This window comes from Terrapene carolina, unplaced genomic scaffold, assembly GCF_002925995.2.
Source record: "Terrapene carolina triunguis isolate 2854851 unplaced genomic scaffold, T_m_triunguis-2.0 Scaffold68, whole genome shotgun sequence".
Lineage (NCBI taxonomy): Eukaryota > Metazoa > Chordata > Testudines > Emydidae > Terrapene > Terrapene triunguis.
The window spans coordinates 48741398-48759998 of record NW_020664419.1 but is presented as its reverse complement, the minus strand read 5'-3'; the positions used below and the strand labels follow the sequence as shown (position 1 = coordinate 48759998).

The window sequence follows — 18601 nt, the reverse complement described above, 5'->3', positions numbered from 1 at the left end:
AGAACTGGACACAATACTCCAGCTGAGGCCTAACCTAGTACTAATCCAGATATGCCTTTAGCACTGGGGAAAGAAACTGTAAAAACTGTCATGCAGCATACTGCATTATTGTGATCTGACAGACTTCCTTTTTAGTGTTTCTCAACAAGCTTTGCACAGAAACAGTAGTGCTGTTCAAACTTTTATTACTGGTTCTGTTCCCTGTTTCCATTGTAGGGCTACTGAAGGATGGCTATCAGAGCTTATGTAAAAGTTAGTAGAATGAGTAAAAAGTGTCCTCAGAGTGGGAGGGGATCCACAACAGGTACTATGGCAGATTATTTCTTTGCAACAGTGCTGTCTCCTCAACCTCAGGCCAAGGGTTACCCTCTGTTTCACTGGGGTTGCTTATGGCTCCTCTCTAAGCCTAATCATCATTGTGGCTCCAAGCTCAAGTTTCATTCATCTGACCTATTAGTCTCTGATTCAATCTCTGGTTCCCTCCTTCAGTGATACATTTTCAACTGTCTTGGACTCGAAGTCCAGTTCCCCTCTGGGACCCACACTTTTCCTCCTGGCAAGCGTTTGTTCTTCTAAACTTATTCTGTTTTCATAGCAACACACAATCCCATTTAAGATGTCTGTGGTACATAATTACTGGTCTTTCTAAGACACTTTTCCCTATTCCCCAATTTCCTCCAAGTTTATTTCCCTTAACCCCTCCGCATCTTCATCTGCCAGGTCTTTTTTTTTGGCAGTGTAGGCATCTCCTTAGTGCCCTGTCAACCTCTGAATCCTGGTCACAGATCATCATGGGAGAAGAGCGTGGAAGGCTCCAAAGAGGAGGAGGTTTAGATCTCCTAACAGAGCCTCCTTCAAAGAGAAATTGGTCACTTCAGAGACAGACTGTTCTGGAGAGCTCAGTTCCCAGGGGGAGTACCTTTGAGGCTCCAAGCTTCTCTAGTACCAAGAGTTCTTCAAGACTTTAATTCTTCAAAAAAAATAGTGCCAGACATACCTTGGTACCAGGGCCCGGCCCACAACATTTTGGTACCTGAGGCGGGGAGCTCAAATGACACCCCCATGCCCCCTCGCTTGGGTCAAAACTTTGAAAAGTCTCAATTCTGCCTTCTTCCTGTTCTACTCCTCTCTTGGTACTGTTCTGCTACCTACCCCAATAAAGGAGAACTAACAACTTAAAATGCCTTGTTCAAAAATTTTAAGTAACACTTAACTTTCACACGCCCGAACAGCAAATGTAACTTTTCTTGTCTGCATAGCAAACACTGGCATTTTTATCTGTTTGAATAATCAAAGTGGTGCTTTCCGTGCCTTCTTGGTTGCAAAGATTTGAACTGCTTCCTGAAGGTCCACAATCTGGGCCAGCTCATGCTCTATTGAGATGGTTGCAAGGCCGACCAGCCTCTCCTGTGTCATTGTGGAGCGTAGATGTGTTTTTTTATTAACTTCAGCTTGGAGAAGCTGCGTTCTCCACTGGCAACTGTTACAGGAAGTTAGAAGTATGTGCAGAGCAACAAAAGCATTTGAAAAGAGGGTGCTCATCTTATTTGTGCACATATATTCCAGAACAGCCTTTGGAGTTGATCCTGCTGAAATGTATCTTGAAAGGGCTTTCAGTTCATCGCCTAAATCACTCGCATCAATATCGCGCATGTCATCTTGTGACAACACTGTCTCCAGTGCCCTGAATTGCTGGGGTAGGTCTTCTTCAGGTATAGTGAGGAGTTTTGGAATATCATATAACATCCCAACTATATTGCTGTGTTCCTTGAGCTGCATGAAACGTTCTTCAACTGACTGTATTGCACAATCTAGCAGCTGGTTAAAGAATTCAACCTTGAATTGTTGTTTGGGGTCTCTTATGGGATTATCCCGTGCCTCGTACTCAAAATGACTTCTTCTTCGGTGACTCTTGTATTCTTGAATGGGTGGGAAAATAGCTTCAGTGTGAAGTTCCTCTGCCAACTTCTGTGCACTCTTCAGAACGTTTTGAAATCCCTCATCTGACCGGTAAGACTGTAGGTATGACTTTGCTTTGTCCAGTTGTTCCATTGCTCCAGATATATCAAGGTCAACACCTTGGAGTCTCTTGCTTACAACATTTATTGTATGTCATGCTACAACACTAAGCCACACAGAAATTTGAAGTTATGTATGTATCTGGTGATTCCATTTCCCTCTGCCACTGTTCTCCCATGAACAGTTCCTGTCCTAGCATTATTCTCCATAATGGCAACTATGGCATCATCTGTCTTCCCAAGTTGGTGTTTGATAGGGTTTATCGCCTCCACTCGACTTTCCCATCGTGTGGCACTCAGTGGTTTCAGTGTCAGAGAGGATGTTCCCAGATGTTGCTTCAAAATTTGCCATCGATGAGTTGATCCAGAGAAAAATACATAGATGCTTTGAATTACATTAAAATTCAGCAGCCTCACTGGAAGCTGATGCTGCATCACTGACCACCAAGTTCAATGAAAGAGAACTGCATGGGACAAAAAAGCTCAAGGGTTTAACTCTCGGATCTGTGTCTGCACTCCTCTGTTCTTTCCTCTCATGATGGCACCATTATCGTAGCCCTGATCTCTCATGTCAGCTATCGCAATTCCCGTATCTTCCAGCCTTTTAAGAAGAACATTTGTCATACCAGCTTCTGTAGTATCATCAATGTCAATAAATTCTAGAAAATGCTCTCTGACAGTCACCATTGCAGGGACATTTTCACTAGGTTCTGTTGTTGTTACAAAATGCACCATTAAAGTCATTTGTTCCATATGGCTGATGTCAGGTGTGCAGTCCAGAATAACAGAGTAATATCTTGCTGACTTCAGATCTGCCACAATCTTCTGTTTGACTTTTGTTGCCAGTAACTGTATGATCTCATTTTGAATTGTTTTTCCAAGGTAGTGGTGTGTGTACATTTCTTGGGTGGTGACTCTTCTTAGATGCTCCTGGAGTACAGCATCAAACTCAGCCATCAGCTCCACAGTTTTAAGGAAGTTTCCATTGTTTGGCACATACAGCTGATCTGAAGTGCCACACAGTGCCCCTCTGGGTTTTGGGTAGCAAGCATTCTCACAATGGCAATGAGCCTTTTCAGAACATTTTGCCAGTAAAGAGACACCATCATCTGTGGTGGCCTTTTACCTTAGTCTCATCTCAAGCTCTTTCCACCTATGGAATGCTCTCTGGTGATTTGCTGCCTTCTCATGGCATGCCAGATTTCAAGCCAGATTTTTCCAGTCCTTTGTTCCTGTAGAACCCAATGTGGCTGGAACACTAGACTGGAAGAGTTTGCAACAAAAACAGTATGCAGCATTCTGGGTTTTTGAGTACATAAGCCATGGCCTCTCCACTTTGTCACCATTGGGGATTTCACGCCAGTAATGTGTTGGATGGAAACGTCTATTGTCATTGTCTTTGGGGAACATGAAGTTTTTCACTTGCTGTGGCCCATGCTGTACAAGGAAGTCCCTCAGGCTACTGCTCAAGTGGGTCCACGGTCCTGGATCATCTAGACATAAGGAACTAAACTCAGCAGCAGTTTAAACTCACACTCTTCTCTGATCTACACTTTTCTTCAGGAATGTGCATGGTTACATCCATTTGAAATGGAGATATGGATGCTGCAGTAGCTGCCAGGTCACCTGCACTCTGTCTAACGGGGGGAAGGGATTATATTCTAAGTATTTTCTGGTCCCCAAAAGAGCAGGAGATGAGAACCAATATAAGAGTTCAGATCCTAAACACCTTTGTGAAATCACAGAAATTCAGGATAGTGACACTTACAGCTATAATTCCATCGTTGTGTTCCAAGGATTGGTTCACTGCCCTCAACCTTCCGGGCACATATTTTCACATCACAGTCCATCCCCCTCACAAGAAATTGCTGTGTTTTACGGTTGACCAGGATCGTTTCCAGAGTAGAGTGCTTCCCTTTAGCCTCTCCTCTGCCCCAAATGTATTCTCAAAGACCATGGCAGTGGTAGCCTCTCACCTATGTTGACTTTGAATAATCATCTTCCCCTGCCTCAACCCCTGGTCATGTGACAAAGTTCTCTCTGCAGTACTGGCAGCAACGTCCCCATTCCACAGGTTAGGACTTCAACTCAATATCGAAAAGTGCACTTTGGTAGACTTCATAGGGGATTCTCTGGATGCCGTAACAATCAGAGCTTATCTTCCTGTGGACAGATTTGCATCTCCTAGCAAACCTAATTTCCAATGTTCAAATAAGCAGCTAGATGTTAGCAAGAAGTTGTCTTCAACTGCTAGGACGTATGGCATACGTCCTATGGCATAGGACATATGACAGCTTGTATTTTCATAATACAACATGTCATGCTCCAGGCGTGGCTCAGAACAGTTTATATCCAAACAAGCACAGTCTAGACAAGCTAGTGTCTGTCCCTTGCTGAGTACTGTACTCACTTAGTTGGTGGACGGATCCCTCCAAAATCTATGCAGAAGTCCCTTTCACTCAACCTACTCCTACCATCACTATAATGTTGAATTCATCTCTTGTGGGAAGAGGGACACACCATTAAGGGCAAATGGTCTACACATCAACCTTCTGGAATGGAAAGCAGTCAGAAACACCTGCATCTGCTTCCTTCCATTAGTCAGGAAAATCCGGCAAAGTTATGATAGACAACGTAGCCTGCATGCTCTACATCAATTGTCAGGGTGGGGTGAGATCTTCCTCTCTTTGTGCTGAAGCAATGAAGCTATGAAACTGGTGCATAGCCAGTCACATAGTCATCTCAGCCTCTTACCTTTCAGGCATACAAAGCACCATGGCTGATGATGTCACCAGGCACTTCTTCCAAGATTATGAATGTGAGCTAGACTTGTGGATTCTCAGAACATTTTTTCTAATCTGGAGCTTTCCACAAGTGGTGCTCTCTGCCACCATTGCCAACAGGAAGTGCATAAAATTCTGTTTGAGAGGAAGACTGGGTCCTCATTCCCTAGGGCATGCCTTCCTCACTCCTTAGATGAAGGGTCTTCTCTGTGCATACCCTCTGACACCATTGATCTTGAGCACGTTGAACAAGAGCAAATAAGAAAAAGCCAGTGTCATTTTAGTTGTAGTGAACTGGCAGAGACAAGTCTAGTACCTTTAATTGATCCACCTTGCTTCCTGTCCTATGTGAAGACTTTTAGCCTGGTTCTTTGACTAGGAGTTTGGCTCCTCAATGGCTCTCAGAGATAGAAACTTCCTGTTTGGCAGAAGTACATGTGGTGTTAAACAGAATGCAAAACGTTTACCTTCAAAAATTGATGAGATTTCACCACCAGTGTGTTTGGCAACAGTTTTTGCCTTTTCGCTTTCCCTCTCTGCTAATCTCAATTTGTATGTTGGAATTAAAAAAAAGTCAGGTCTTTCCATGTGTTCCATCAGGGTTCAGTTGGCAGCTATCACAGCCTTTTATTCACAGGTAGAGGGATTCTGAATGTTTACCCACTCCACAACAGCAAGATTCATCAAGTGGTTGATTAATCTTTTTCCACAGATTTGACAGCCCACTCCTCTATTAGATTTAAATCTCGTCTTTAATTACCTTATGAAGCCTTCTTTTCAACCATTGATTACTTGTTCTCTACTTCACTTGTCTGTGAAGATGGCTTTCTTGGTGGCCACCATCTCTGCCTGAAGTATCAGATAAATGGGGACTTTAATGGCTGATCCTCCCTTTAAAATATTTTTTAGGGAAAAGTTCATTTTGACCCACACCCTAAATTTCTACCTAAAGTATCTTTTGAATTCAATATTAACCTGGTTATTCATTTTCTGTTTTGTTTTTTTTCTCCCTAAAGCCACACCAGAACAGGGAGGACGCTGCACTACATACCTTAGATGTCAGAAAGGTGCTGTCATCCTCTCAGGACAGAACCAAACCATTTAGAAAGTCTCCCAGACTTTTTTATTTGAAGGCATATCAAAAGGATACACAGTCTTCACTCAAAGACTCTCAAAGTGGATCTCTGGGTGTACTATCTCTTGTTATGAGGCTGCCAACATTCAAACTCCTCCTAGAGTACTACTCCATTCTACAAGGTTCCAATCTACTTCTATGGCATTATTGAAAAATGTTTCCAGTTGTTGAAATTTGCAAAACTGCAACCCTAGACCTCAATACATATTTTTCTCCAAACACTATGTGTTGGTTCACGCTTCCAGATCAGATGTTGCAGTTGAAAATGATGTCCTGTCTTCCATGTTGGATCTAATTCTGAAGCTCCCTCCTCCCTCTGGGGATACTGCTTGCAAGTCACCTGAAGTGGAGCACCCATAGCAATGCTACTTGAAGAAGAAGAGGTTATGCACCTTGTGCAGTAACCAGAGTTCTTCAAGATGTGTCCTCCTATGGTTGCTCCTCTATCCCTAAATTCCTTCTACTCTGCTTTGAGTTTCGTCTCATGGGAGTTTAGGTACAGAAGGAACTGAGGGAGGTTCATCTGTGCAGCCTTTATGTCCTCGGTAAAGGGCATGAGAGTGTCTGGAGCACATGCACAGGCCGAATGGTTATTGCTACCCATAACTCTCTTCAATCATAGTTGCATGTGCACATGAAGTGGAGCACCCGTAGGGGGACACATCTCAACTGCAGTTACTGCACAAAGTGAGTAACCTCTTCTTCACTGCATAAACTGTAGTGACCCAGTTCTGCCAATGTGAGTTCATTTTAAATCCAAACCAGCTTCCTGCTCAGAACATCATCCAGCTGAGAGCTTCTTTCAAAACAGCCAAGGAATAGTTTGTCTTCAGGAGAAAATCTGGACCTGTTCCTTCTGACCAGGCACTCCCACCAGCTGTCTGCATGGTAGTGTCTTTGCAGATTGGAATGACAGTAGTGGTGAAAATAATCAATTGGGTTATGTCTCTTCTTGGCAAACTCCAGCTGCTGAATAGAAAATTATGACCAGATCGATAATCTAAGGCAGGAATTGGGTTCATTGATGCATAGTTATGGTGGGTTTGGTTATTTTTGCATTAAAAAGTGAATACTTTAAATTACCAAGGTTACTTGAGACCTATGTGACTCTATTTACATACCAGTTTTGTTTTTAATTTTAATGACCTCCCCCTACAAAATCAGCAGTTTGCTTAACGTGTTTACGGTCTCCTTTACTTTTGTATCCCATCTTTGATTTGCTCTCATTTTAAAGACCTTTGCTGAATCACTTTTTGCTTGACATTAAGCATACTTGAACAATATTGTAGCTGATTTTTGTATTTAAAAAAATGTTTCCAGTTTTGGGGAGGGAGGAGAAGATTAATAAAATCAATTAGATCAATACATACTTCTGCATGTCTTCAATTAAATTATCAATCTAATTGATCAGTTCTTCCTATGTTATTCTCTGATAAAATTAAGCTTAAAAAGTTTTGTGTCCTTTCTTTACCTAGCTCAATGGTTTGCCATATCAAGGAAAATTTAATTATACCGTATACCCAATAACATTTCCGACTGAGAGTGCAGCAGAATGGAAGAAACTGTTTAAACCCTGTGCTTCACAAAGGCTATTCTTGCCAGTAAGTTAGCTTATTTCATAATAGTACAGTGTTTACAGGTTTTCTATTAATTCATCAAGAATTGTTTTTGAATTTAACTTTTGGCTGAAATTGTGCAGGGAACTGTTTCCACTAAAAATAATTTTTGTCACATTTTACAAAAACACTTACTCCCATTTTTTCCCCCTTAGTAGCAATATGCTAAAGAAAAAAAGTTGCATTTTCAATTGCATGGTACACCAATGTCTTAAACTGTTCTACATGAGGTTTAAGTTTCTTTCTGTTCTTATTATGGGTAATAAAAGAATTTGTACATTTGTAAACTATCTGTCTGAAGTGAATTCATTGGCTCATGAAAATATATAAACTAAACTACTCTGTAAGGGCAAGGGGTGCATGGAAGTGAATGGTTTCCAAATAACTTTTTTTGTCAAAGTAAGCTATAAAAAAGTAAAACAGTTACTTCATGGATCACCTACAGTTTGATTTTAACTTTTTCTTCACAGTTAATCCTCAAAGATGTGGATTCGTTACTGTATGTTGATACTGACATCCTGTTTTTGAGACCTGTTGATGATATTTGGTCTTTTCTGAAAAAATTTAATTCCACACAAATTGCTGCAATGGCACCAGAACATGAGGAACCTCGTATTGGATGGTATAATCGCTTTGCTAGACACCCATATTATGGAATAACTGGAATAAATTCTGGAGTAATGCTAATGAATATGACACGTATAAGAAGAAAGTATTTCAAGGTACGTATGCTGCTTTGGTTGATTTGTCAGCATTCACCTTTTTTCATTCAAATTGTGAAGAAAAATAGTTTCAAATAATGAACATCAATTTTGAAAAATAATGCTCTTTTCCAGTACATTTTTCTCTTGTTCTGGGATCAGAATATTGCATAAAAATACGTTTTATTTAAGAAGCGCACAAGTTCACATTTAGTTGCAGGGATGTTTTAAAAAAACTGAATTTGTGACTTTTACTAAAAACTGGTTTGCTCAGTTTCCTGAATTCTGGCAAAATGTTTGCTTGTTAATAATTCCCAGTCTTTTGCAGCAAGTTATATTTGTCAGCAGATATTTTAATTTACCTTTATTTCTCAATATACTTATATCTCTTTGAGAAAATGATTTATGCAATTTTTGTTGTATATGGCAAAATTAACAGCAAGTAGAATGTTTTCAGCCTTTGAGTATGTGTGCATGGTAATATGACCAGGAGGTGGTGCTACTGGATTACTTATTAGGACATTGTGACTCCTTTAGTGCCATATGCTACATTATTTCTTAATTTTAATCTTTACTTTCAAAAGATCATTCAGTTAAATTAAGTAATGGTGATTTGAGTTGTTTCATCAACATCTAAATCATTACAATGACTTATTTCTCTTTTCAACTTTGCTTTTGTATTGTAACCAGTTGTATCACTACAGAAATTGAATTTTTTATTAAAGCAAAGTATACTATAGCTGAAAACTTCCAAATCAGTGATATTATATGCTTGAAAAGCAGTATTACAGAAGTGGTGCCATATGTAGTTACAGTTGAAGAGAGGGCACTTGTCCTGAAAACAATTTTTTACAATAAATTATAACTTCAGCCCAGTTGTTAATTTCTGGTGGACATTCTTTGTCCCAGAATTTTGTTTCACTTTATTTTAAGGGGGAGGGTGGGGCAAGGGGAAGTCCATTCTGCTAGCCCTAAGTTATCAAAGAGTTAAAAATACTGGTGATGTACAATTTTTTTAATATGTTTTTCAAGTTATTTTGTTGCCTACGGACTAGAACGTGGGGCTGGAGATGAAGTTTTTAATTTTGCCATTAAAGTGCAGTGTTACCATGGGCAAGTCGCTTAGTCTTTCAGTACCTAAACTAGCCACTCTGTCTGACAATAATCACGTAGAGAGAATTCTTACCCACCTTTATAAAGTGCTCTGAAGCTTTCAGATTAAAAGCTCTATATCAAGTGCTACAAATGAAAGCATATTCTGATTTTAATATTCTCCTTACTAAGTAGGAACAGAAAGCCAAATCTTGAAGTCCTTATTCAAGCAAAACTCTCATAGATGCTCAAGTCAAACTTAATATAGATGCCTAATACAGATGATTTATTTATGTGTACATTTCTTGAGCATTGAAATTTTGTATCCTTGTCCATGAAGGACAGCTAAGTGCATGAAAAATCCCAAATTGGAACTCTGACATTTTTCTTCAATAGTTACCAAAAAGTTAATCTGTTTTATTAGATTTCAACCATTCAAATATCCTTTTAAACTGCAATCTAAAATTTGGTTTGCATATTCACTGTTGGCCATTGTCACATCTCCCTTTAAAACACCTAACTGCTTAATCAGCAAGGAAGAGAGTGAGGATATGTCTTCTGTTAAATGAAGAGTGCATTTGTGAGTTTGCCAGATGCAAAATGGGGGGGCCAGGGAAGGACATGTAGCAGTTGAAACGTTAATTGCAATGAGGAGGGAAGACTCCTGAGATGGAAAAAGATGGAGGAGAGTTTGAGGAGGCCAGTTCTGTTTTGCTGGTATTAGCCAAGTAAATGGCCAAAACAAATTTTTCAAAATCATCAGTGGGAATTCTGATACTGTGAGGCTTCAGGGCCCAGAAGTATAGCTATCCATATGCAATATAATATTACACATCTAAATGTCATGGGCTGTACTGGTCCTCACTTGGGGTTTGGTTGGGAAGCATGGCCTAGTGGTCAAGGCCGCAATCCGTGACTAGCAGTGGGATTGTGGGGAGGGGAGCCTGGGCCCTCCCACTCCACTGGGCTCTGACCCAAGGCCCTTTGGGTCTGGCAACTGAGGCTGCTTAAGGCTGTCCTCCCTGGGCCACTTCCTCTTGTCTCCCCCCTTTCTCCCTGAGTCAGTTTAGTCCAAGGCTTTCCCCCTGTTGGGGAGTTCAAATCAAATAAGTAAGAGGGGGTTGTGATGGGTTACCCCTGGGGTGCCACCTGGAACTGGGGTACCACTGAGCCCCCCGACCCACCAGCCTGGGCTCCCTTTACATTGTACTGCTGTGACCAGCCTGCCAAGCCCTCCCAGGGTCCAGCCTGCACTTCTACCAGCACACATACAGGTAGGGAAACACCCAGCTGCAGTTACATGCACACAGGTTCTTTAACCAGCCCCTGCATAGGAAGGCACAGCTAGGGCACTTCCCAGTTCCAAAGGCACATACCCTCCTCTGAAGTGTAAACTCAGTTATACTGTCTTGCGTTGCACAGAAAACTGTACAGCTAAGATAATCAAATACACACACACACACACACACACACACACTTACACACACACCAGCTTTCTGCTTTATGATTTCCACACACACTGGTTTTAGACAAACAAAAACAAGTTTATTAACTACAAAAGATAGATTTTAAGTGATTATAAGGAATTGCAAACAAATCAAAGCAGACTACCTAGCAAATAAACAAAACACACAAATTAAGCTTAATATACTAAAGAGATTGGATATGAATAGCAAATTCTCACTCTAGCTGATCCAAGCAGGCAGCAGATTCTTAATGGGCAAGCTGCACTAACTTACAGCTTGGAATCCCCAGGTGTTTCATTCACAGGCTAAAAATCCGTTTAGCCCTGGATCCAGCACTTCTCCCAGTTCAGTCTTTCTCTGTTCCTTAGATGTTTTCCAAGAGTCTCTTTGGGTGGGGAGTCAGTGAAGAACCAGGATAATGTCACTGTCCTGCCTTAAATAGCTTTTGCATATGGCGGAAACCCTTTGTTTCAAAGCTTGGTTCCCATGTCAGTCAGTGGAAAAACACTGGTATCTCAAGATGGAGTCCAGCACCAGGTGACCTGGTCACATGTGCCTGTAGTGTCATAGCAGCCATGAGTCAGAGGCTGTTTGTAGAATCCTCAGGAAGCCCCATCCCCCCCCCCCAGTGGGAGATGAACTTCAAAGGCATATTTTTTTCTCCTAATGGCCCTTTAACCTGAATGGGTCCTTCCCAGCCAGCCATCTAGCGCATTTTGCCTAGTGGGCATTCCCCAGGTGTAAACACATTTGTAATACAGATATAGAATCAATATTCCTAACTTCATATACAAAAATGATACATGCATACAAATAGGATAACCGTATTCAGTAAATCATAACCTTTTCAATGATACCTCATGTGACTTATCGTGTATAAGATACATTATGATTCTTCTTCGAGTGATTGTTCACGTCCATTACACATAAGGTGCGCGCGCCATGTGCACGGACGTCGGAAACTTTTTCCCTTAGCGGCTCCCGTCGGGCTGGCAGGGGAGCCTCGCCAGAGTGGCGCCTCATGCTGGTGCATATATACCCCTGCCGACCCGACCCCCCTTCAGTTCCTTCTTACCATCCGTGGCGGCATTGGAACAGCTTTTTATCTCTCGCTTGCGAGTGTCCCTTAGCATAGTTATCAGCAAGTTAATAGTTATCAGTAGTTAGTAGTTAGCACTTCTTCATAGTAGATAGTTAAGCTTTCTTTATTTTAGGTGTTGGAAGTTGTCTCCAGCACCAGCCCTGGGCTGCGGGGCATGCCACAGGCCCAAGGCTTTAAGGCTTGTGCCATGTGCCGCAAGCCTATGCCGATTAGCAACCCCCACGACTCGTGTCTCCGTTGCCTGGGGGAATCGCATCAGACAGAATGCTGCAAGATCTGTAAGGCTTTTAAGCCAAGGACTAAGAAAGAAAGACTTTCGCCTCAAGCGTCTACTCATGGAGGCCACACTGCAACTTTCGGCCTCGGCACCGACGTCCTCGGTGCGGAGTGCCCTGGCGTCAGTTCGCAATCTGGCACTGGTGGGGCACTGCAAGCATGCCGCACTGAGGCAACAAGAAAAACCCCGGCACCGTTTGACCTCACCAGCACGGTCAAAGGGCCAGCCTACAAGCCGAGGGCGCTCCCTGCATAAGACGCCGGCACCGCCCAAGCAAACAAGCGCTCAAAAGGGCAGCGCTGCCCCAGGACATGCTCCGGCTCCGGCGCCGAAGAGCCCATTGAGCCCCGGGCTAAGCGCCGTGAGTGCGGAGGAAGGGCTGGAGGAGCTCCTAGAACAGCCCTCCACACCAGACACCTTTGAGGCGGCAAAGGACCTCATCCAGTTGTTGGCAGCAAGCCCCCTCCCTGCCAAAGAGAAGCCTCCGGCACCATCTCCTAGAGTGCCGTCAAGAGGCAAGCTGGCAGTGGTGCACCGATCGAGGTCACCATCCCGGCACCGCTCCCAGCGTCGGTCCCGGTCGAGCTCAGCCTCTGCGAATTCCCAGTTGCCCCATTCCCAGCAGGACTCGAGGGCACTGGATCCCAGCCAGCATACAGCCGGGCTGGCATTGAGACGACACAAGATCAGTCTCCAAGCCTGAGCAGAAGCCAATGATCCCGGTCCCAGTCGGCGAGGAGCTGTTCTCCAGCCCCCCCAGCGGCACCGTTCTATGGCACCGCCTTGGCCTTCCAGGTCGGCGTCCCTGGAATCCGAGGTGGACTCAGGGCGCTCCAGCTATGCTCTCAGGGCACCGGCGAGCAGGGAGCCCCAAGCCCCATGGCATCCCCAATGGGGCCCGCCAGGGCAGTGGCCCTTTTGGACACCATGGGCCTATCACCAACAGCAGGGGACCTCCTCCAGAGCCTCGAGATCCGGCTATTCGGTGCATCGGTCCCGGTCCCCGCACAGGCACCCCTCTGCGCCCAAGGATGCCACGGTATCCAGGCCACCAGACGCTCCTTCGGAACACAGGAGAACGGAAGCCGCACCGAGCCCGGTGCCGTCCTGGAGGCAGTCAGTCAGGCAGGACCCGGAGGAGCCCCCAGCATGCGAGGAGGGACAAGAAGGGCTGGAAGACGAGATGCAGAAGGCCCTCACCTCTTCGTCATCCCCAGATGAAGCCGTGGCGGGCACCGCGGTGTCGGGGCCTCCTCCGATTGACCACAGAGTGCATCAGGAGCTGCTCCGCAGGGTAGCCCAGAGCTTGGGCCTGCAGGCGGAGGAAGCATTAGAGCAGGAGGATCCTATGGTGGACATCTTAAGCCCCGAGGGCCCCTCCAGAATTGCGCTCCCGCTCATAAAGACAATCCAGTCCAACTACAAGACGGTCTGCCAAATCCCGGCCTCTAGCGCGCCAACAGCAAAGGGCGTAGAGCGGAAGTACTTTGCCCCTTCTAAGGGATACGACTTCCTCTGTTGTCACCCGGCCCCCTGTTCGCTGGTCGTCTCAGTGGTCAATGAACGGGAACGACATGGTCAGCAAGCCCCGGCTCCTAAGGCCAAGGAGGCTAAACGTCTAGACCTATTGGGCAGGAAGGTCTATTCCTCTGGGGGCCTCCATTTGAGGATCGCGAACCAGCAGGCGATCGTGAACAGACACAATTTTAATTCCTGGACGGCAGTTTCCAAATTTAAAGACTCCTTTCCCCAGCGCTCTGAGCCTGAGTTTGCGGCCCTCGTGGATGAGGGAAAGGCAGTAGCCAAGACCACTCTGCAGGCCTCTCTCGACTCGGCAGATGCAGCAGACAGAACAATCGCCTCAGGAGTGGTGATGAGGCGCTCGGTGTGGCTTCAGGCCTTCCGCCAGAGGTCCAGAATACCCTTCAGGACCTCCTTCGAAGGGTCTGGTCTCTTTTCGGACCAAACGGATGCCAGGCTGCATAGCCTCAAAGACTCCCAGGCGACCCTCAAGTAGTTGGGAATGCACACCCCGGTGACGCAGATGAAGCCTTTCAAGCCCCAGTCGCCTCAGCAAAGACAATACCAGCCCCGCCCTAGGCAGGAGCCGTATTGTAGGAGAGGCAGAGACAACAGGCGCAGGCGGAACAACACGCCTAGCCAAGGCCAGGGCCAGGGCCAGGGCAAGCCGCAAGCCGTCAACAAGCAAGGGTTTTGAAGGTGCGCTCAAGGACAGCGTACCAAGCCAGTTACCAGATCGTTCCCTATGTTTCCTGAACCGCTTGCCCCACTTCTACCGTGCGTGGTCCCGTATAACATTGGACCGTTGAGTCTTACTCACGGTACAAGTGGGAATACATGCTTCAGTTCTCCTTCTTCCCTCCCTCCTACCCCCCTTCCCCGTTCCTCTTCAGGGACCCCTCTCATGAGCAACTCCTTATGCAGGAGATACAGATGCTCCTCGAGGTGGGGGCAGTGGAAGAGGTCCCTCGGGATCTAAGGGGGAAGGGGTTTTACTCCCGTTACTTTCTTATAAGTAACCCCCCCCAAAGCAAAGGGGGGTCTTCGACCCATTTTAGACCTGCGTGGGCTCAACGAATTCTTAGTCAAGGTCCGCTTCCGCATGTTCTCCCTAGGCACTATTATTCCATAATCCAGATTACTGGCCATCCAGCGTGCCATAGACTCAATGCTGAGGTTCCCCACAACCACTGCCAGATGCTGCCTGCAGCTCCTAGGACACATGGCGGCGTGCACCCATGTAGTCAAACGCACTCGACTGCGGCTCAGGACTTTGCAATTGTGGCTAGTCTGGTCGTATCGCCCAGGCAGAGACCCCTTAGACCTTGTAGTGACAATCCCTGCCCAGGTATTGGACTCCCTGCGCGGGTGGCTCAACCAGCAGGTAGTTTGCGAAGGGATCTCCTTCACCACACCGCAACCCACGCTGATGCTGGTAACAGACGCGTCAGACTTCTGCTGGGGAGTGCACTTGGGGGACCTACGGACACAAGGCTTGTGGTCCAAAGACGAAATGTTGCTCCACATCAAAGTGAAGGAGCTCAGGGCAGTTCGCCTAGCCTGCCAAACCTTTCATGCTGCTTTAGAAGGTCACAGTGTGACAGTTCTGACAGACAACACTACCGCCATGTTCTACATAAACAAGCAGGGCGGAGCCTGATCCTCTCCCCTCTGCCAAGAGGCCCTTCTCCTATGGGACTTTTGTATAGCCCGCTCAGTATACCTCGTAGCATCATACCTCCCAGGGGAGCAGAACGAGCTGGCGGACCGCCTCAGCAGGTCGTACCGCATGCATGAATGGTCAATGAGACTGGATGTCTTGCAATCGATCTTCCAGAAGTGGGGATTTCCCCAAATGGACCTCTTTGCCACCAGGGACAACAGTCAATGCCCGCAGTTTTGCTCTTTCCAAAACCACAGTCTGGGCTCGGTCGCAGATGCCTTCACGATCCCTTGGAGTGGGAGCCTGAAGTATGCCTTTCCACCGCTCCCGCTCATCCACAGAGTTCTCTTCAAAGTTCACAGAGACAAGGCGGTACTGATTCTCATCGCCCCAGCTTGGCCCCGCCAGCATTGGTTTACGACTTTTCTGGAGCTGTCAGTGGCCGACCCAATTGCCCTGCCCCTGTACGAAGATCTCATCACTCAGGACTGCGGGCTCCTGCTCCACCCAAACCTGCAGTCTCTGCCTCTCATGGCATGGAAACTCTGTGGTTGAACGCTATGGAGACCCAGTGCTCTCTTCAGGTGCGACAAATTCTCCTCGGCAGTAGGAAACCTTCCACTAGAGCGACATACCTCGCTAAGTGGAAGAGGTTCTCCTGCTGGTGTGAACCAAAGCATATACAGCCACTTCAGGCCTCCGTTCCAGTTATCCTGGAATATCTGCTGCACCTTTAAACATCAAGGTCTCGCCCCCTTCTCAATTAGAGTGCATCTGGCTGCCATTTCAGCATTCCACCCGGGGGAATTGGGGTATTCTGTGTTTTCCAACCCCATGGTAGCCCGGTTCCTCAAGGGACTGGAGAGGGTGTTTCCCTACTCACGCCCACTGGTCCCTTCCTGAAACCTTAACCTGGTCCTGACCAAGCTCACGGGACCTCCTTTCAAGCCCCTGGCCTCTTGCTCTTTCACTCAGCTCTCTTGGAAGGTGGTGTTTTTGGTGGCCATTATGTCCACAAGGAGGGTGTCCGAGTTGAGGGTCCTCACCTCGCAGCCCCCTTATACAGTTTTTTATAAGGACAGGCCACACCCTAAATTCCTCCCTAAAGTAGTCTCGCAATTTCATATGGGACAGGACATTTGTTTGCCAGTGTTCTTTCCCAGACCACACATGGACCCGAGTCACCGTAGCCTACATACTCTGGATGTCCGTAGGGCCCTGGCATTCTATCTGGAGCGAACTAGACCTTTCCGCAAGTCGACACAGTTGTTCGTCGCCATTGCGGAGAGAATGAAAGGACTCCACGATCCATGACGATATCTGCTGCGCCGAGACGGGGATTGCATCCGCACGTGCTATGAGCTCGCCAAGGTGCCGGCCCCGGCGATCACGGCTCACTCAACTAGGGCTCAAGCGTCCTCAGCAGCTTTCCTGGCGCAGGTTCCACTCCAGGAGATCTGTAAAGCAGCCACCTGGTCGTCGGTGCACACATTCACAGCCCACTACGCAGTCCATCAACAGGCCAGAGAGGACGCGGCGGTCGGCAGGGCTGTGCTTCAATCAATTGTTCCATGACTCCTACCCTCCTCCTATGGTAAGCTTGTGAGTCACCTAATGTGTAATGGATGTGAACAATCACTCGAAGAAGAAAAAACGGTTACCTACCTTTTCGTAACTGTTCTTCGAGATGTGTTGTTCACATCCATTACACTTCCCACCCTCCTTCCCCTCTGTCGGAGTCTCCGGCAAGAAGGAACCGAAGGGGGGTCGGGTCGGCAGGGGTATATATGCACCAGCATGAGGCGCCACTCGTGCGGGGCTCCCCTGCCAGCCCGACGGGAGCCGCTAAAGGGAAAAGTTTCCAACGTCCGTGCACGCAGCGCGCACACACCTAATGTGTAATGGACGTGAACAACACATCTCGAAGAACAACAGTTACGAAAAGGTAGGTAACTGGTTTTTTTTGCCCCCTCCCACCAATGTAAGTGCCTCTTTACGCCGATTTAGTAGCACCACCTTCCTCAGTCACAGTCAATGTAACTAGGTCAATGCAGTGTCAGTGTATACACTGCGTTGCTTATGTTGACTGTTAATGGCTTTCAGGAACTCCCACAATGCCCCATGCTGACAAGTCAATCAATACAAGTGCTCCTGGTGAGGATGCGCACAACCAACTAAAGGAGCCAAGTGTGCAAAAACAAGCAATTTAATAACTCTGGTGGCTGTATGCTGATGTAAATTTGGTTGACGTACTTTTGTAGTGTAGACATGGCCTCCAAGAACTACAGTTACCAGTAAATAACCTTTCTTTCCTTTTCTCTTCATCCTCACCACCCTTCTTCATGTGTTGGTTGGGCAGTACTACTTAAATCCCGTCTGTTAAGATTAGAGAGACTGTTGGTGAAAAAAGAAGGCTTTCTGTTCTTTTTGCAGTGAACTGGAACGCTCCCAGACTTGTTAGTCTATCCTTTTCATATAGACCCTAAATTCCTTAATAGCCTGTATATGGTATAATTCCAGTAATCCAAATTCCCTTTACAAGAAAATCATAGTTATTGAAATCCACAGTTTCCCCCAGGTAACCCTGTGTTAGTTAATCATCTGCTAATAACTTCTCAACTAGCCTCTTAGTGCTATCAACAGCTTTGTACTTTTAATGCTTAATATTTTGTACTTTAATACAGCGTAACAAAAATTAATGTTTACTGAAACACCAAAATTGTATTAAAACCACTGTGGACCTAATTGTAATACAATGTTGGTGTGTTAATACATTTGCTAAAAGTACAAAGTATTAAGTAAACATCAGCATTACTCCCTTGGTTCCCCATATTTCTGTCAGTGAAACTGCTGCTCAAATTAACACTTCCATTTATCTGAATGCCCATTACCCAGAAGTTTTGGATATTAGGCCACTTGAGTAAACAGGATTGTACTATAAATGCTGAAGATTACTGTTGCAATACAAACAAATAACAATGTAAATCTATTAGGTTTTTAAAGCTTTTTGTACTGCATTGTTTGTGCAAATGTGTGATGTAACTGTGAAACATGTATGTTAATTTATTTTGACTTTGTATCACACACTCACACTTCCAATATTAGCAGAATTCAACTATATTAAATAGTATCTAACTTTTCAAATTAGAAGTGATCTTAAAGAAGATACAGTAACTCCTCACTTAAAGTCGTTCCTGTTAATGTTGTTTCGTTGTTACGTTGCTGAT

The 18601-nt window shown here is 45.5% G+C and overlaps 1 protein-coding gene across 1 annotated transcript in view; it reads left to right on the top strand.

The window, feature by feature from the left end:
* The window catches only part of GXYLT1 (glucoside xylosyltransferase 1), a 73867-nt gene that overhangs the window by 45878 nt on the left and 9388 nt on the right, over positions 1–18601 (top strand). Inside the window, exons 4-5 of the mRNA XM_024201100.3 lie at positions 7412–7537; positions 8023–8274. Coding sequence (XP_024056868.1) covers positions 7412–7537; positions 8023–8274 — 378 coding nt within the window. The remainder of the gene's footprint in view (positions 1–7411; positions 7538–8022; positions 8275–18601) is intronic.